Below are 19,911 nucleotides of genomic sequence, written 5' to 3'. Positions count from 1 at the left end.
TCAAAGGTGAACAGTTCTTCTTTGATGGCATAGCTATTCTGCAGTCCAAGGAAAAGGCTCTACTTCTCTAAGGAGGTGCTGGCAGGCATTTCTCAATCTGCACATTCTTAATTCATCATTGTTGACTTGTTGACTCCTTAGTAGTCCTTAGTAGCCTATTTCCATCTTCACTGTAAGTAAGGGATAAGAATTGGGTCTTTTGGAAAGTCCGATCTTACAATCAGTAAAATAAAGTGAAATAAAGGCCTTTTTTTTGGTTTGCTTATGAGACATCAATCAAAGATATGAGCATCATATATTATCCACAAAATGTTTTTTTTCATTATGAGTGAGGAATTGTGAAGCTGGACATTCCCTTCCCTTTTCCTAACAGAGATTTTTCATGCCTGCTTTGAAAGATCTCTTCAAAACAAGGGAGTGTTTTCACACACAAGACCATAATGCAGATGCTGGTTCCTCTTGACTCCGAGATCCGATGTTTTTCCAGAGGTCATGAGGTTTTGATGTGATTCAAAGGTTTGCTCACAAACAAAAGCATTTTTAAACGGAACCACTTGGATGCAGTTCTTGGGTACTTTAACTGGCAAAGTTTCTCTTCTTTTCCCACTCCTTCTCATATTCCTCTTTGGATTGCTTCTCTTTGCAGGGATCGGGGTAGATCTGGTGTGCATGGGAGAACAGCCCCTGCACGCAGTGCCGCTTTTCAAGGTAAGGCCTCCCGGCTCAGCCCATCTCCTTCAGCTTTCACCCCACCCCCACCAAGACAAAGGGTCAGCTACTGGCTTTTTCGCCAGCATGGGCACCCAGTTCCTCTGCCAGAATAAAGCTTCTGGATGAAAATGTGCCCGTACGGTTGCATTTCTACCATCCTTGACATTCGTGCAGCAAGCGGTTGCAGCTGTTATCAATCTACCGTCAAGCTTTTTTTTCTTTTCTTTTAATCAAATAAATTGGTTCAGGAGAGAAAGGAAACAGGATCTCAAAAGTCCTCTGGGTTGATGGCCTTGTTGGTCACCCTGCCCCTCCATCTGAAGGCAGGAGGTATTTGGGGGAGGGCTCAGTACTGGAGGGAAGGGAAGGACAAGAAAGAGAGCTGCAGAGAAAAACCTGAATCCTCGATGCTTTCAGCTTCATCTTCCTCACTGGCAGAAGCCTGCTTGTTTTCCGTTTGCTTCTGAGCGCCTAACATTGAGGGCCAGGAAGAGTCTTCTTTTAAACTTGGGCAGGCTACCTCCAGCTTGTTCATCAACTCTCAGCCTCAGCTGGCACCAACACGATTGGGACCCATTGTATTCAGTATTCCCAGGGCCACAGGTTGCTGGGGCGAAAGATCTCTGGATTAATTCCTTGCCCACAAAGCAAAGAGAACTTTTGGTTCTCCAGCTGTCTGACTCCTGGTTTCTCCTTCTCACCTCTTCTTAGCTACACAATCGCTGCAGTTCTGGGGATCCTCGCTTGGGAGATGATTACAATATACCCCACTGGATCAACCACAGGTGTGCATCTGGAATCCAGTCCATTGCGCTGGGCTCTGGCAGGAGCAGGCGGTGTCCACGTGGGGCTGTCTCCCCATTGCAGCTTTGGTTTTGAAAGACAGGCCTCTCACCCTGACTTTCCCAAGGCCTCTGGCTGCCTGGTTTGCCTATCACTTTTCTGCTTAAGTGGGTTTGGGAGGAAGCGAAAATGATAATGGATCGTTTGTTTTGGATAAGTTACTTTTTTCCTTTTTCCAGAAAAGATGCTGCTTCAGATATTTTCCCCAACCTGTTGTGCTTTTGCCTCATCTTTGTGCTTCCTTCTCTTTATAGTTTCTACACTTCCAAAAGTCAACTTCAATGCAACAGTTTCACCCCACGGATCAAACTGGCAGCTCGGAAGGTGAGTGGACTGGCCTAAATGTGGAGCGCAGCCATAGTGGTGCAGCTGCACCGGCTCAGATTTCAACCACAGGAATAATCACCGCTAGCTATTTTTAAGCACAGACATTGCAATGATTGAAGTGGGAAAAATAAAAAATTCACCCTGCAGAGCAAGCCTGTGCGACTCATAGAGGAGGAGAAGGATCCGATCAATACATGAAAAATAATTGTGATCCACAAGTAATGGTTGTGCCAATCGGTTGTTGGGCAGCTAATGATGTGGCAGCTGCCTTGGAGGTGGCAGTGTCCCTGAAGCCTGGTGGTGTCAGGGGTGCCCAGCAGCCTGTCTGTGGAGGCAGAAATGGCTGCACAGAAAACCTAGTGGGGGCCAGTGGATCTTTCTTGGCAGCAGCAACTTTTGGGGACAAGAGATCGGTTCTTCAGATAACGCTTGCTGGGCCATGTTGTGCAGGTCTGCTCTAGAATTTGTAAAGACTCATTCCAGTTTTTTTCTTTTTTGCATGTTAAATTTCAGCCACAGAGTGAAAAGGCCAAAAGTAGCAGGGAATCTTGTGAGTAACGTTCCTACATTCCTACATTGTTCTTTTTTAAAGATGAGAATGAGAGTTTTATGTCCAGCGCTTCCACTGTGCAGCTGGCAAGTTCGTGCTGAAATGGGAGGGATGTTTTCCATTCACTTTTAGTGTCTGAAGGGCCCCCCACCTCGTTTCCTCTTCTCTCCCCCTCCCCGTGTTTTTCCTCTGATTTTGCTTCCCTTCTCGTTCTCCCTCCTTGTCTTCTCTCTCTTTTCTGTTTCCCCTTCCCTTCTCTTTTCTATATGGAAGAGAAAGCAGGGCGGTATTTCCATTTGTAACTAGCCCTTCTACTGCACCAGCAATTTTCTGGATTCATGGCTTTAACAAGAACCCTAAAGAGACTCAGAAAAATTGGGCACTCTGTGCCACACAATATACGATAACTTTTCTGAAGGAAAATGAGTTACCCTGTGGTAGGATGGGCAGCCAGTAAATTTTACAAATAAATAAAATAAAACAGACATGTCAAAGATTAGTGCAGGGATGACAATTTAATCCCCACTCCATGCCTTGAGCCCCCTGTGGAGCATTCCAGTATCTCACTGCCCAAACTCAGCAGCACATTTTCCAGGCAAATGAAGTGATACGATCGATGCAAATTGTGTTAAGCCTGGCACTGCCAGCTATTGGACTGACTGGCCTGGGGTGAGAAGGCCTCACAGGCCTCACAAGACCTGCAGCCAAGGACCTCCGAGAGAGACTCTGCACAGTTTCAGCCCTAGGATTCAGCTAGGATCCCCTCGTGAGTTTTGTCTCTGCAGAGCCAACCTTTGTAGACAAGGAATCCAGGCAGGCAGGTGGAGAAGGTGGAGACTTGACTCTCTGCTGATCTACCCCTCCACAACCCCACCCTGTTGGGCCACACGCTCCATGTTTAAGATGACAAAGTGGTTTTGGTGTGGATTTGCCCGCAGCCTGGGACCCAGCTCTTAGAAGGCCCTCCAGTCACAGGCTGCTCTGCTTGTGTTCCAGCCTTGGGAGCGCCTAAGGAGACCGAGAACGCACTTCCCATTCAAGTTGACTACGATGCCTATGATGCCCAGGTGTTCCATCTGCCCGGCCCCTCCAGAGCCCCACGTTGCACCACCTTCAGGTAAGCAAGTGTATTGCCAAGCTTAGGTAATTCCACTGGGGAAAAGAGAGGCAAAACTTTATATTTGAATACAAGGAATAAAAAAACTCTGTAAGATAGGAGAGTCCTAGAACTGGGGAGCAGTAATGAGGGAGATGCCTTAGTGGGTGAGAGAAACTTGCTGTACTCCACTCTCGCTGAACAGAAACATCTTGTCTGATCACGGCTTCCGCCCTCTCCCAGTTCCACTTGGCCTACTGGCTCCAGTTTTCATGCTGAATTGCAGGACAGACATTGATCAACAGGATGTGTCTAGGAGGCAGGTTACAGTGCCTAGGGTGGAAGAACGTCCGGGTGGGTTTATCTATCCTACAGATAGTTAAGAGAGGCAGACTCTGGCCTTCAAGTATTATGAGGGTTCTCCTGCAGGAGACCAAGGAGGAAGAGAACCTTCTAAATTCTAGGAGAAACATCCTGACCCTAATAGTAGTTCAGTGGGGAACAGAGTTCCTCGAGAGCTGGTGGGCTGTCCCTCACTGGAGAGCATTTAAGCAAAGGACGGAGTAGGGGAATTTGGAAGCAGGGTCCTGCACTGGGTGGGGAGCCAGAGAGGATCTCTGAGGCTGTATCCGTGTTGTGGTTTGCTATGCGATGCCATCAAACCCTGGCAGTCTCCTTGATCCATTATACAGGCCTCCTAACCCCGCGTGACCTGCCCCTTGTGGCTTTCCCAGCAGGCCTGTACGGGAGAGAGAGAGCCGGCCCTGGAAGACCTCCAGCTCCTACGATGCCTCCTCCAGCCCCTCCATGCAGAGTCGGCCCCTGCCCCCTGAAGAGGTTCGGAGCCAGGCTTCAGATGACAGCTCTCTGGGGAGGATCTCAGACATCTTTGTGATCCCCCGGCCCCACCTGCACCTGCAGTACGAAGTCAGCAGCTCTTTGGGCTACACCAGCAGCCGAGGTCAGCACAGGGCTCAGGACAGCCGAGCTGGCCACTTCTCTGGAGTTGGTGCTTTGTGTTTTGTCAACCTTTAAGGGTTATTAGCTTTTTAAAAAAACATTCAGAATCCTGAGAGTCCACTTCCACAGTGTAAATTAAGGCTAACTGAGCAGATCTCAGGGGAGGAGAGCAGAGGTGCTCTGTTAAGCCATGGTTAGAATTGAGCCTGTTGTGAGGGGTCCTTGGTGCTCTCAGCTTGGTTCTTTTCTTGCAGATGTTTCATTACCAAACTTCAGTGCTGTCCATGAACCTGTTGTATGACACAACCAGTGAGAGCACTTCATTCTTCTGGGAAGCAGCTCCTCCCTCACGTTGTCTTGGTCCATGTCTTCCTCCTCCTCCCTCTGGCCTTTGCTTGCCTCCTCTTCTTCTGGGTTGTGTCTTGCTCTTGGGCGCCTGGGGTTCTCAGCTCAGGCCTCTTGTGGCTTCCTAGGCACTGTCTCCACAGGGCTTTCAGCTGCAGGAGAGACTGGCCGAGTCCTGCGTCCCTCTAGGAATCTTTCCCCCCCACGTTCCACCCAATTGGAAAGAAGGAACCTCTCTGGCTTCTAGAATTCTATGGTGTTTGGGAAAACAGGGCATGCCAGGGAAATTGCACGGAAAAGAAACTAAGAGGAGGAAGTTGTGTTGAGCCTTGAGTTATTTGTAAAAACAATAAAGGCAGGATAAAAATAAAATAATTAAAAAAATAGAAAAGGATTAGCCCTGAACACTTATTCAGTGTGTTTGAAAGTGAGGTAACTTCCTCGAGGTAACTTCCCTGTATCCTTGCACTAAGCAGTATGGTAACAGTTCTCTGACCGTGGATTAAGTTTCTAGTCCCAAATGCTGGAACCAAGGAGGCAGTGCTCAGCCAGCAAACATATTTGGAAGTTTGAATGAGAAAATACAACTAGCATCTCTCCCAATCTAATAATATGGGGTGGGGGCCTTTCAGAAATCCTTGGTGTTGCATAAAAGCCTCCTCTTTAGCCCTCACAGATTGACTGGCTCCCGTTTTGGTGCCTCGGAAGAGCTCCTTGCTTCAAAGCAGCACCGGATCTTTGGCAGTTCCAATAATTTTTTATTGAAGATGAGTTTTTACCCCCTCACAGATCACCTTGAGAACATGTTGGAGGCTCAGCAGCGAGACTCAAGCGCCCCTGGAAGATTTCATGTGGGGAGTGCTGAGTCCCGGCTGCACATCCGCTCTGCTGGGGGCTACACACCACAGCGGGCACTGATCAACCCCTTCGCCCCTTCCCGGATGCCCATGAAGCTCACGTCCAACAGGAGGCGCTGGATGCACACGTTCCCCGTGGGTAAGGATCTCCTCTTTGGCCTTTGTTGGTGTGCGTTGTTGTGTAATATGCAAGTTCTTATTTTAGGGGGCTTTTGTCAACCATAGGGGTTCTGTCACCAACTTTTGCTTGGTTTGCTTTTTGTTCTATGGTTAGAGTTGCTTCTATTGTCATACTCTCTGAGACCCACAGTTCAGTCAGGAAAGCTTGAATTGATTGATTGATTGATTGATAGATTGATTGACGATGTGCCATCAAGCTGTTGTCCGCTCTTAGCAAGCACATAGATAGATTTTCTCCATGATGCTTTCCCCCCAATCTGTTCTTTTAGATCTTCCAAAGGTGCCCCCATCACCACTAGGATTGAGTCCACCCATCTTGCTGCTGGTCATCATCTTCTCTTTCCTTCCATGTTCTCCAGCTTGTCCATGATCCATCAGGTGTTTCCTTGGCTGGCCATGCTCTTCTCAGGAGTCTTCGCCAAGGCCAAAGTTGAAAAGCTTCAATTCTCTTCCTATCCTGCTTCTTCAAAGTCCAACTTTCACTTTTGTAGAGTGTCACAGGGAATACCATGGCTTGTCCATTTCTGATTTTTGTAGATATAGAGACATGGTGGCATTAAATACCGTATTTTTCGGACTATAAGACGCACCGGAGTATAAGACGCACCAAGATTTTGAAGAGGAAAACAAGAAAAAAAATATTTTTTGCCCTCCCCGGCTCCAAGGAGCACTCTGCAGGCCTCCCAAACCCTCTGCAAAAAACGGGCCCATTTCTGGCCTCCCAAACCCCCCATGCGTCACGTTTTTTCCCTCCCCAGCCCCCAGAAGCACTCCGCAGGCCTCCCAAACCCTCTGTGCGCCCTGTTTTCGTGAAAAATGGGCCTGTCTTTGGCGAAAATGGGACACGCAGGGCGGGGTTTTGGGAGGCCAAAAATGGCTGTGTTTGGTGTATAAGACGCATCAACCCTCTTTTAGGGAGAAAAAAGTGTGTCTTATACTCCGAAAAGTATGGTACCTTTTCCAAGACCTCCATGGCTGCTCTACTGAGTACTCACCTGCAGTTTGACTCCTTCTTGGTTTAGTGTTGATGGTTGATCTTAAAAGTTCTCCACCACTTCAGCATCTTCTTATAGTTGGTGGGAGGTGAGCAACAGTATACTGGCTTGCAAAAAAGTGTCTAGATTACATATCCCGGTTTACATAGAACAGTGTTACCAATTTTGGAATAAAACTGGACTTTTATTGTGTTTTTGTTACATTAGGCAAAATAAATCACAGCAAGGCTGTGAGAAACTGAGACTCTCTGGCTAAGGCTGGTAATCTCAGTTTCTCAATCTTACTCAAAAGTATTACAGTATGTAAAATAGTGGTTCTCAACCTTCCTAATGCCGCGACCCTTTAATACAGTTCCTCATGTTGTGGTGACCCCCAACCAGGGGTGGGTTCTAATTTTTTTTACTACCGGTTCTGTGGGCGTGGCTTATTTTGTGGGTGTGGCTTGGAGGTCATGTGACTGGGTGGGCGTGGCTAGCTGGTCATGTGACCAGGTGGCCATGGCTATGTGTATAGGGACTACTCAGAGGGCTGAAAAAAGTCATTTCTGACAGGTCCTCGCACTTTTGATTGGTCCTCACACTTATGACCATCCTCACATTTATGCCTGTGCAGCATTCTTAACAGCCATGTCACTCATTTCACAACTGCTTCTCTTCACCATGGTGATAAGATAGGGCAAAAAATGTAAAATGTGAGGACAGTCGTAAATTCGAGGACTGGTCAAAAGTGCGAGGACCAGTCAAAAATAACTTTTTCAGCCCTCTGAGTAGTCCATATGCATAAAAAGATACAGCAATAGAGAGGGATGAAGGAAGGGAAGGGAAATTAGAGTAGGAGTGAGGGTAAGAGAGGGAGGAAGAGAGGAGGAGAAGGAGAAAGGAAGAGGAAGTAGGAGAAGAAGAGGGGGAGGAAGAGAAAGTAAGAAGGAAAGAAAAGAGAGAGGTGGTAGGTTTGAGGAGAAAGATTGCTGTACAATAAAAAAGATGAAAGAGAAGAAAGCCAATCCTAAACAAATATAAAGATATTATGATAAAGAATGAATTGTTAAACTTTAAAGAATAAAAGAGAACAAATATGAATAAATAGCAATAATTAGAAACACACATACAAACATACAACGTATTTTCTCTGAACAGAGTATTTGGCCGGTTCACAAATTTAAACAGTGTGTAGTCATTTCAATTAAATTTACAATTTCTGTATTTCCTTTTTGCCATATTCATTCCTCATCTATTTTTTTTTAAAAAAAATATTACCCTTCATCCTCATCTCTAATCTTAATCAAATTCAATTTTTCCCTTCTATTCTATATTATACCCCTTCCCATTGTCATCTATTTTTATATCCATCCTCACATTGGTTAATTATGTAATTATGTAATACAGTTGTTTAATACAAATTCAACATTTTAATATAGATCAATTAGTTATATAACTATCTTTTTTGTATATTAATCAATATGAACATGAATATTCCAATTATTTCCATGCAATCCAATTTCTTACAAATCAATTAATTATATTTACCAATAATAATAAACCAAATAATTTCCCCCATATATTCCTCCAAACCACAACTTAACTATTTCTGCTTTCAACACAATATACAATTAATAGTATCTCAATTATTACAATTCCCTAGTTAAATAGAGCTTTTTTTCTTTTGTGTTTTAAAATCTTGAACCTCCTCTTTTGCCCTAAATTTCCCATTGTTTGCAGTTTTGCACCTACCTTTTTTGGTGAGGAAAAAAAAAAGAAATCTCTCTCTGCCTCATTTTGTCACGTTGCAGCAAAGACCCTGCTTTACTTTCAGTTTCGCTTTTTCAGCATAGCTAAGGGGAAAAAAAATCTGCTCCAGGAACTCTTTGCAACTAGCAACAGAACAAAGCCCTGCGCAAAACAGCTGAGAGCAGATCAGCTGAGAGTCGGGAGGCTGATCAAATCAACTTATGGTAATTAACCTATGCTGAAGCTGAAAGGGGCTGTTTTTTCTATTTTTGCAGGCATCGGTCTATTCATTTGTTTTCTTTTAACACTGATCAGCTGTAGGGCGGCCCTTTGAAGCCCCGCGGCAAGAATTTAAACAGTTTTTTTCCCTCTAGCCATCAGCTGGGACTCAGGAGGCAGCAATAGATTAGGAGTGGGCGGGGTAAGCGACCGGGGACCGGCGATCCAACAGAGGCAGAGGGTGAGGGTGAGTGAAGGCGTAGGGGGGGTGAGAGAGGGCTTTGGCGACCCCTTTGAAATGGCTGTTCAACCCCCAAAGGGGTCACGACCTCCAGGTTGAGAACTGCTGATGTAAAACCCTTGATTGACTACTATCTTACTGGGTGGTGGAAGTCCCTATCCAGAGGCCTGCTTGACAAGTATGTCATATGGAAAGTTGCAATTTTGAACGTAAGATGATTTTGACAAGTCATTCAGTCCAGTTTTCCAATGGGCATCATTTTCTCAGGATTGTCTGGTCAGTAACCAGCTTGTTTGGGTTCTGTGAGCTCATACTTACTTCATTAACGGTAATATCTAGCCATTTTGCCTTTGGCTTGCCTCTTTTATTGCCTTTCGTTTTTCCAAGCCTCAAGCTCTGACTCTTTAAATCCATAAACATTAAAAACCTGGTAGCAAACAAACTTCCGCATGCAATTCCTTATTAAATCCTCTTCTGCACTCCATTCTTGCGGGGGAAACTTCATAAACAATGTCAGTTTTTGCCTAGCAGTGAATATCTTCCCACTCCATGTGCTCAATAATCTCTCCAGTTTTTTCTGGCTATAACAACTGGCTGACCAGTCTATAGCTACCTAATTCCTCCTTTTAGAAATGGGATCTATGCATTGGAATTTATGTCTGTGTACACACACACACACACACACACACACACACACACACACAGATGATAACCCCATACATATCCAAAGAGTACTTCAATCAGCTTTGATTAGGGAGAGAAATGAAACAGCAAAACGTGTGATTGGACAGGTCCTTCTGGAGAAGCCATCCAGATCCACCACCAGACCCGTCAGAACATGGCCGAAATGCAGGGCAGCGGGCAGCGGGACTGGACTCACTCCTCAGCTGAACTGTTGGAACTTGCTTATCATGAGGCGGCCGGCAGGTAAGGGCATTTTAGCGAGTGGGCCCTGAACTCACTGGGCGCCCTGCCATCGCAGGATCACCATCCCACTCAGGAGAAATTTTTCAGAAAACCTTTACACCGATAGAATACTTATAGTTTGCAGTTGAACCATGGGGTCCTTTGAACTCTCTGAGCTTGGCTATTTACTTATAGACCAGGGGTGTCAAATTCGCAATGACACGTCATGTTATGTATCACGACTTTTTCCCCCTTCGCTAAAATGGGGGTGGGCGTGGCCAGCGCGTGACCCATCTGGCCTGCAGGCTGCGACTTTGACATCCCTGGTGTAGACGTTTGTCCAACTAAGTAATATCATCAGTGCCTTCATCCTTGCATCGATGACATTATGTAATTGGGTCATGAAACATCTGGAAGAAAACACCAAGCTCAGAGAACACCAAGGAACCCACAAAAATATCTGTTCCTGTCATTTGATTTCCATTTTAGCCTGGTACTTCCAGTTCTCATTTTTCTTACATATGCCCAATGAGGTTATTTTTTTAAATTGCCTTTTGATTTTCTGTTCTGGGCATGGATAACCTTCATGGTGACAACTGAATAGGATATGGATGGAAAGGATGTTTACCATCTGTTGTAAAAGCATCATGCAGATGGCCCATGTTGCCTGCTCTCCTTCAGTTGACTTGCAAGATGCTTGCTGAGGACATGGGGAACTCCTGTGGCTCTTGCTTTTGCTGAGGTCCCTCAGGGAGGGGATGGAGTTGGTGGTCTGGCCCCAAGCCGAGATGCCTTCTAAGGTGAGTCTCTTTTTTCTTCCCTGCAGGCATGGCATTTCTAGGCAGTCAGAGGACAGCAGTTCCTGCTTGAGCTTCAGAGACATGAAAGATTATCCAAACCAGCTAGCAGGCAGCCAAGATCCAGGTAATCAAGTCAAACATTTCTGGCTGGGATGGAGTGTTGCTTCTCCAGCTGGCTTGACTCTCATCCACAAAACCCACCTGACTTTGGATGCCTTAAGGTAGCCAGGAAGAGCTGATCCCATGAGCCACTTTTAGTCATTTTTCTGCTGCTAGGATTTCATGGGCACTCAAAAGTGAATGGCTGCTGGAGTTGGTAACTTGAACAGAATAACAGAGTTGGAAAGGACACTGGAGGTCTTCTAGTCCAGCCCCCTGCTCAAGCAGGAGATCCTATACCATTTCAGTCAAATGGCTGTTCAATCTCCTCTTAAAAACCACCAGTGATGGAGCCCTCACAACTTCTGAAGGCAAGCCGTTCCATAGTTAATGGTTCTCATTGTTAGGAAATTTCTCCTTAGTTCTAGGTTGCTTCTGTTCTTGGTTAGGTCCCATCCATTGCTTCTTGTCTTGTGTTCTGGTGCTTTGGAAAATAGGATGACCCCCTCTTCTTTGGGGCAGCCGCTCCAATACTGCTATCATGTCACCCCTAGTCCTTCTTTTCACTAGAGTAGACATATCCAATTCCTACAATCTTTCTTCATTTTAGCCTCCAGACCCCTAATCATCTTTTTTTTTTTTTTTAATTTGATTTATATGCCGCCCTTCTCCGGAGACTCAGGGCGGCTTACAATGTGTTAAGCAATAGCCTTCATACTTTTGTATATTTATACAAAGTCAGCTTATTGCCCCCACAAACTGGGTCCTCAATTTACCTACCTTAGAAAGGATGGAAGGCTGAGTCAACCTTGAGCCTTGGAGAGATTCGAACCTGCAGAAATTGCAGGCAGCTGTGTTAATAACAGGGTGCATTAAACCACTGTACTACCAAGGCTCTTTGTTGCTCTTTTCTGCACTCTTTCCAAAGTCTCAACATTTTTTATAATGTGACTAAAACTGAATGCAGTATTCTGAGTGAGGCCTTACTAAGGCTTTGTAAAGCGGTATTAGTATTTCACGTGATGTTGAGTCTATCCCTCTCGTAATGCCACTCAGGACTATTCCCTTCCCTTTCAGCAAAGGCAGGAGTGAATGCCCACACACCCAGCAAGGAGCTGCTGGATGGCTCACCAGATCCAAGTAAGCACAGGGGGACAGGTGGGGGAGAGAAGGTTGGTGTGCATAAATCCGAGTGAGTTTGAGAGCTTTGACCTCTGGGTGTCTCTCACATGGAACTCCTTCCCAGATGCCACGGAAGGCAGACTGGCTGTCTCCCCCTCTCTCTGGGAGGGCTTTGGGGTTTGGCGGTCACAGTTGCTGCTGCTGGAAATGTACCCGTGTGCCATGTACCCATGAGGGCAGGAAATGCCATCCATCTTTGAAAATGCTGTCTTCTGAGATCATAACAGATAAAAGAAAAAACAAAAGCAAGAAGCAAGCATGTGCTAGATGGATTCTTTAGATTTTTGGCTTGTCAACATTGCTGCAATCGGGATGGAGAGAGCAGCTAATAAACCTTCTGATTCAAGCAGGTCTTCTGGTCTCAGTAAGGAACACCCAGCAGGAGATAAGAGAAAAGGTACCCCCGGTGCTGGATCTCTCTCTTCAAAGGGTTAACAGCCTGTTTCTCACAGCTCCCGAAGAACCTGAGCATCAGTTAGGCAGCAATAAGAATCCGAATGTAAATTCTTATTTTAAAGAAACGGTGCAAATGGAAAACCCCATTCTTAAGCCGCTTCTTCTCTTTCCCTCGTGGCCCAGAGGGAAAGCTTCCTCCAAATGTTTCTGCTCTGAGGCAGTGAAAACAGCGTTTGAACTTTGATTTGGCTCATTGCTGTGCAGAATTACAACGATGGGCTTGTGGATCCCATGCGAGTGATTCCTTCAAGAATCTTCCATGGGGACCCTGCCCTGGGAAGCATTCTAGATCAGCTTTTAAGAAGGAAGGGCCACCTTAGGCCAGCGATCCAATGAAGCCCAAGGAAATCGCTCCTAAGCAGCCTTTGCCTTGGGGTGGAGGGCAGCTTGAGTGCTTTTTCATCTCCCTGGGCTGTCAGTCCTTGACTCTGGAGCAGCCCTTCCAGGCAACACTCGAAACCAGAAAGTAGAGCAACTTTCTCAAGCAAAGCTGTGCGGGACCACACAGGCATCTCTGGGCATCCCAGGAATGACCAGCTGGAAGCAGAAGATTTGCAAGCTAGAAGGGCTGATTTGGGGAGGCATATTCCTGCCAAGGTTCTTCTTGAAGCTAAAGAAGATGTTTTAAATTGGTATCGAAGTGTATTTGTGTGTGTGTGTCTGTGTGTGTGTGTGTGTGTGTGTGTTAAATATATATGCATCCCAGCAACCTGGGTTGAAATGAATGAGAAGTGCTAGAAATGAAGTGTAATGTTAGGCTCTTGAGCTGAGTTTTGGAGTCTTGTTTGATCAGCACTGGGACGTAGCTGATGCTACCATTTTCATATCTCTTTCCTCAAGCTGAGCAGGAGCGCTTCCAAGGCCAGAGGCTTCTGGAACCCCCCCTCCCCACCATCCTTCCACCACTTCCACCCCCACCCCCGGCCCCTGTCCTCTAGGGCATTTTCCTGCCTCTGCCAAGAAGATCCAATTCCAACCCTCCCTTTGTCTTTGCTCCCCACTTCAGACCAGCCCTTCAGAATTTACTCAGGAGTGTTTGATTGGGGGCTCTTTGCCAATAGAAGTATGAAAAATCTCAGGATCTCGTGCTGATTGGATGACTTCCAAGGAATCCTAAAGGTCCTGGAGGCAGATCCCCTCAGTCAAAGCCCACTGGGCTTCCTTCTGCCCTGATAGTTGCACAGAAGGGGGTGCCCTCTGTGCCGTGTACCTAGGAAGAGGTGAGGGGGTGGGTTGGGGCTGGGTCCCATTCAGGGGGGAGGGACAGTGGCTCTGGTCTCGGGAGTGTCTCTTTTGGGGCGTTTAGGGAAGTCCAGTCAAACCACTTTTCCCTGAATTTCCTTCTCCAGTTTCTACTTTTTCCTGTCCTCGGTTTTTTTCCCCCTTCCCTTTTGTGTTTCTTTTTGAGCCCTGGGAATGCCCCCCCACCCTTGTCTCTCTCTGCTGTGGCTGCCATACTGACGTGCCTGTTCTGCCAACACAGGCTCTCCCCCCCCCCCCCGCCATTTCTCTTGCACTGACACAAGAGGAGGACTTGGTTTAATTTGCTGAACTGGGCTTTGAATCCTGGTGCTGTTCTGTGTTTTTGTGCGCCTCGTTGTGCTTGAGAGTGACGTTAATTCTGCAGTGGCTGATTTGGCTTGGATTCCAAATCACCGGGCAAGGGAAGCATATTAACTTTTCAACTCCAGTTGCATGATGGGAATGAGCTGGCATGGGCTCACTGCACTGTTTAACCGACTCTGTCTTTCTTCCCCCATCCCCCCTTCCTCTCCCCTCTGGATTTCATATCTTCCACCCCTTGTGTGTCTGTTTCTCTTCACTGGCTTCTGTGGCACTTCCCACCATTCCTGGCTCCTGGTCTCTCCTCCTCCTCCTCCTCCTCCTCCTCCTCCTCCTCCTCCTCCTCCTCCTCCTCCACTTCTTCCTTCTCGCCCTCTGTACGCAACACGAGACAGTTCTGACACTGTCTGCTCCCCCCATAGTGCCAGGCTTCTGTTGTACTGTTGGGGTGGACTGGAAGTCTCTCACCACTCCGGCCTGTCTTCCCCTGACCACGGATTACTTCCCGGACCGCCAGAGCCTCCGGAACGACTATACTGAGGGCTGCTACGACCTCCTTCCTGAAGCGGACCTCGAGAGGTGCGTCTGCCTGGGGATCCACTGGCTCTCAGGTGACCAAGTCACACCGGCCGTTACCTGAGCGCCACCAAGTGTGGCTAGGAGGAGAAGTGCCTAGAGTTGTCCTCTCTGCTCTGGCTTGACCCCAGGGGCCACTGGTCAGCTTGTCCTTGCAAAGAGGGCGGATGGCTTTTTTCCCCCCACTCGGGCTCCATCGCTGAATGAGCTGCAGAGAGGAACCGGGCTGGGCCTGGCTTTTGACGCAGCCATTCAGAAAAGCTGCATGCCACACATGAGCTCCCCTCATCCGGGACATTCCTGGTAGCTTTTGTGTTTCTGAATTTGGAGCTTTCAATTCCAACAATAGCACCTCTGTAGTCCTCAGGCACCCACGTTCGTGGTTTCCTCCTCCTCTTCCTTGGCTGGGCTTGGAGGGTGGTCATGTCTTGGGGTGCCTCTTTGGGTGCCACACACACTCATTGTGGCACTTGATAAAACAACCTTGAGCACCAAATGACTTCCCTTGATCAGAAGCCCAGGCTCTTCCTACTCAACAATATTTCTGGGGAGGAGGCGACCAATCTTAGGGGGAGCTGATTTGCCAGTGCACCCAGTCGTGAGGAGGCACTGGAGCTGAGTAAAAGTGTGGCGTGTAGCTCTCTCCAGTCATGGAGCAGTGCCAGAGCAAGGGGCACCCCCAAGAGTGGCACCAGCCAGTCTTAAGGGCACCTGAAAGGAGGAGAACCGAAGCAGCAATAGAGGCGGCAGATGGAGCTTTGATTCATTCATTCATTTGATTATATAGCTGCCCATCTCACATTTGTGACTCTAGGCGGGAAATAAAACAGATAAAATATGTGATATAAAGAATAAAATCCGCAGCAGCCTGGTGTCATCCAAACAACAATCAACATAGGAGAACATATGTCATGGTGGTTGTAAGTTGAGACACACACGTGACGAACACCATTTTGGGATTTTTTTGCAGTGGTCATTATGCAAACACTGCAGTCGTTAAGTGAACCCATTTTCTGTAATAGTCATTTTTTGCCAGAAACTAGGCCAATTTCCATCACTGTGGCTGATCATAATTCAAGGACTATCTGTAGAGGCATCTCCATGCTGTGCAGGCCCGGGAGCTCTCCCACTTTCTGAGCTCCTGGGAGCCGAGCAGGAAAGGCGTCCTGCCCTTGAGCAGGGCCTGTGGCTGGAACTATTGGTGCCCAATTCTCAGGCCCCAGCGCCCCTTATTCCTGGCCTCCTCTAGTGCCGGCTGCTCTGGGGAAGAGGGAGTAGTAGATGGGGAGGGTCCCCTGTGCCTGCCTATGATGACCCCTCCCCCTTCCTTTCTCAGGAGGGACGAGGAAGGCCTGCTGATGACAGCCCAGCAGGTCTTTGAGGAATTCATCTGCCAGCGTCTCATGCAGGGCTACCAACTCATTGTGCAGAGCAAGCCCCAGAAGCCAGCAGCGGTCCAGCCCCCCCTTAGCAGCAGCCCCCTGTACAGCAGAGGTGAGTCCCCACATTGGGAGGGCAGTTTGGATGTGGCAGCCAAGGGCACCTGGACCAGGGAGAGGCAGAAGGTAACCAGCCATTGACCTATCCGAGTGAACATGATACATAATGGTACCCAGGATGCAGGTAGACCCAAGATCTCCCATGGGCCAGGTTAAGATCAAAGAATGATGGATGGGTAAAAGTTCCAAGAGTAGGATATGGACTTTCCTGATCAAGGACTACCCAGGAACCAAATTTTATACTTGTCCATGACTTGTCCATGTCCATGATGAAAACCAGCTGGTCCAGGGAAGGGAATATGATAAAAAGAGAAGCTCTCTGTGTAAACTGGGAGAACTGTGTGAGGTGTGTAAAAGGATGTGTGTCAGAGGTGGTATTCAGCCGGTTTGCACCAGTTCACACGAACCGTTGGCAGAAGATCGCCAAACCAGTAGTGATGGCTGGCCGGCCATGCCTCTGAACCGGTCCCCCAGTTGCCGCTCGCTCGCCCTCCCGCCCACCATGTTCGCTGCCACCATGTTCTTCATGTACATGCATCCCATTGCCTTGCAAGTCCAATGGGATGCGCATGCACAAAGAATATGGTGGCGACGGCAGCAGCTTTTTCCGCAACCTCTGGTACTTTTCGGCAGCTGGAGGCCGCTGAAAACTCCGGTCAGCTTGCCTTCCAGACTCTGGACCAGCTGCCGCGGAAGGTAAGCAGCCTGAACAAAGAGGCGGTAGTGGGGGAGGAAGCGGGGCTAGGGCCAGGGCCGCTAAAGGAGGGGAAACGGGGCTGACTAGCGAAGGGAGGGTGGGGGTAGATAGGTGGAAATTCCAAAATTTTTCCTACCTTTTCCTGTGGGCGTGGCTAGGTGGGGGGTGTCATGTGACTGAGTGGGTGTGGACATGAGTGATGTCAAGTTGGCCATGCCCACTCAGTCACATGCCCCCACCTAGCCACGCCCACCAAACCGGTAGCAAAATTTTTGAAACCCACCACTAATGCGTGTGTGTGTAAAGTGTAAATGCTTCTCTGCCCTTGCTATTCTATTTGCTCATCCTAATTGCTACATCTTCTGCCTCTGCCTTGATGGGGAATCTTTCTAGACAGACTCCCGCTGCTTCAAGGCAATGTAGGGAAACGGTGTGTTTGCTAATTTCAATCAGTCCTCTGCTTACATTTCTTGGGTAAATGATCTGCACTTCTAATTTGTCTTTTTTCTCTGCCCAGGTCTTGTGTCACGCAATCGACCTGAGGAGGATGACCAGTACTGGCTGAGCATGGGCCGGACCTTCCATAAAGTGACTCTGAAGGACAAAATCATCACGGTCACTCGGTATCTGCCAAAGTGAGTATCTGTTCCTGCCCACTCTTTGAGCAGGAAATGGGAGTCATGGGAGGTCTGGCAGGGTCTTCATTGCCCTTTAGGGCAGGGCCTCCATTCTTGGCAATTTTAAGACTTGTGGACCAACTTCCAGCAGGGCTGACTGAGGAATACTGGGAGTTGAAGTCTAGAAGTCTCAAAATTGCCAAAGTTGGAGACTCCTGTTTTAGAGCGTTGGAAAAGAATCCTGAAAGCCTGCCAAACCCTTCACTTCAGCCTAACACAGACTACGCATCTGGTTCCTAGGGAAATCATAATTAGCCAGGGTCATTATTTTATTTATTTTATTAAATTGCTATACCGCCCTTCTCCCGAAGGACTCAGGGCAATGAACAGCCAGAGGATAAAACACAGGAAATACAAAATCTAAAATAAATTAAAACAAATTAAATAATTTAGGCTGAATTTTAAAATACCCCATAATTAAACAGATTAAAATTTATGTTTAAAATTTAAATTTAAAAGAGGAGATGATTTAGGCCAGGCCAGCTTGATGAAATAAAAACGTTTTAAGCGCGCGGTGGAAGGTGCGCAGATCCGGGATCCTCCGTATCTCCGGGGGGAGCTCATTCCAGATAGTAGGTGCCCCCACAGAGAAGGCTCTCCCCCTGGGGGCCGCCAGTTGACATTGTTTGGCTGATGGCACCCGGAGGAGCCCCTCTCTATGGGAGCGTACTGGCCGGTGGGAGGCTATTGGTGGTAGCAGGCGGTCCCGTAGATAACCAGGTCCTAAGCCATGGAGCGCTTTAAAGGTGGTAACCAAAACCTTGAAGCGCACTCGGAAGACCACCGGGAGCCAGTGCAGCTCGCGCAGGAGAGGTGTTACATGGGAGCTCCACGTTGCTCCCATCACCACCCGCGCAGCCGCACTCTGCGCCAGTTGGAACCTCCGAGTGCACCTCAAGGGGAGCCCCATGTAGAGAGCATTACAGTAGTCCATACGGGAGGTAACTAGGGCATGAGTGACCGTGCGTAAGGAGTCCCGATCTAGAAAGGGACGCAACTGGCGGATCAGGTGAACCTGATGAAAAATCCTCCCGGTCACGGCCGTCAAGTGCTCTTCTAAAGACAGCCGTGAATCCAGGAGGACGCCCAAGTTGCAAGCCCTTTCCGGGGGGCCAATGATTCACCCCCAAAAGTCAGCGATGGCACCAGCTGACTATATCGGGACATCGGAAACCACAGCCACTCAGTCTTGGATGGGTTGAGCCTGAGCCTGTTCCTCCCCATCCAGATCCGTATGGCCTCCAGGCACTGGGACATCACTTCAAGGGCATCGTTGGGTTTCACTGTCTTGTGAATGAGAGTAGGAAAGCTGGGGGGCGAAAAGCATTCACCAGCCACTTTTATGTTAAAAGACCTTCCCCCATGGCATCTGACTTGAAAAGGCTTGCTTTGATATTTTTGTTCCTTTTAGGTACCCGTATGAATCTGCCCAGATCAATTACACTTACAGTCTGTGTCCTTCCCACTCAGACTCAGAGTTTGTCTCTTGCTGGGTGGACTTCTCCCACGAGAGGCTAGAGGAATATAAGTGGAATTACCTGGATCAGTACATCTGCTCGGCTGGTTCGGAAGATTTCAGGTAAGCCGAGGGCCTTGGTTCTCCAACTCTTTAAATAGTGAGCACCTGGTTCTTTAAAAGGATGCCCTTGTGAGGAGTCCCAAAGGCAGGATGGCCAGTCTAGGTGAGCTAATTCTAGTTTATTGTAAGGCTCGTTGACTGAAACTTGCAACTCTGAAGGTACAAACCACTTCTAATTACTTGAGCCTTTCGTGTGGATCCTTTTTAAGTTTCTCTGCCTGTTAAGCCCCTGGGGACTCCTGTCTCGCTTGCCTGGTTGCTTCCCAGGCAGCTTCTCTTCCCCTCGTCCCCCAAGGTCACCCACACGGTCCATTACAGAACATGGGGGAGAAATAAGTTCTTGCTCATCTTTCTTGCATTTCACAGAGAATTTGGAATTAATAATAATCACAGCTCAGGTCGTTTGTGGGAAACCAGAGGCTGGAAGCCCAGATTCCCACTGACTCCCTGGAACTGGATTCACGGCCTTCAGGGAGAAAAGAGGAGGAAGGGCTCCAGGGCATTGCTTTCTTTTCCCCTGCAGCGATAAACGTGCTGCTGTAATAGATTTCATAACTTGCCATCTGCAAATCCCTTTTTTCATTTTGGTTATTTTTTTTTTTTTTTATGTGAATGAAGACAAACATACAAGTCCCAGTAAACGTTGCAGGATCCAATCTGAATGGGTCATCGGGGCCAAAGGTTTACTCTTCCAAGCTTTTGGGCTCGTGATGGAACCCATCATCAAGGAAATTCTCTCTCTCCAAAATATCTGGAGAGAAATAACTATGAGAGAAATAACTAGAGAGAGCACTTCCCTGATGATGGGCTCCAGCACGAGCCCAA

The 19,911-nt window shown here is 47.7% G+C and overlaps 1 protein-coding gene across 1 annotated transcript in view; it reads left to right on the top strand.

The window, feature by feature from the left end:
* The window catches only part of DEPDC5 (DEP domain containing 5, GATOR1 subcomplex subunit), a 56,184-nt gene that overhangs the window by 14,758 nt on the left and 21,515 nt on the right, over positions 1-19,911 (top strand). Inside the window, exons 16-29 of the mRNA XM_070950310.1 lie at positions 647-708; positions 1,423-1,496; positions 1,809-1,878; positions 2,395-2,431; positions 3,428-3,548; positions 4,262-4,488; positions 5,622-5,828; positions 9,844-9,979; positions 10,785-10,882; positions 11,935-11,997; positions 14,481-14,637; positions 15,971-16,128; positions 17,348-17,465; positions 18,919-19,086. Of these exons, the coding sequence (XP_070806411.1) occupies positions 647-708; positions 1,423-1,496; positions 1,809-1,878; positions 2,395-2,431; positions 3,428-3,548; positions 4,262-4,488; positions 5,622-5,828; positions 9,844-9,979; positions 10,785-10,882; positions 11,935-11,997; positions 14,481-14,637; positions 15,971-16,128; positions 17,348-17,465; positions 18,919-19,086 (1,696 nt within the window). The remainder of the gene's footprint in view (positions 1-646; positions 709-1,422; positions 1,497-1,808; positions 1,879-2,394; positions 2,432-3,427; positions 3,549-4,261; positions 4,489-5,621; positions 5,829-9,843; positions 9,980-10,784; positions 10,883-11,934; positions 11,998-14,480; positions 14,638-15,970; positions 16,129-17,347; positions 17,466-18,918; positions 19,087-19,911) is intronic.

The sequence above is a fragment of the Pituophis catenifer genome, unplaced genomic scaffold (assembly GCF_029215685.1).
Source record: "Pituophis catenifer annectens isolate HBS135680 unplaced genomic scaffold, rPitCat1.0.hap2 SCAF_10, whole genome shotgun sequence".
Taxonomy (NCBI): Eukaryota; Metazoa; Chordata; class Lepidosauria; order Squamata; family Colubridae; genus Pituophis; species Pituophis catenifer.
This window is presented reverse-complemented; position numbering and strand designations above follow the sequence as displayed.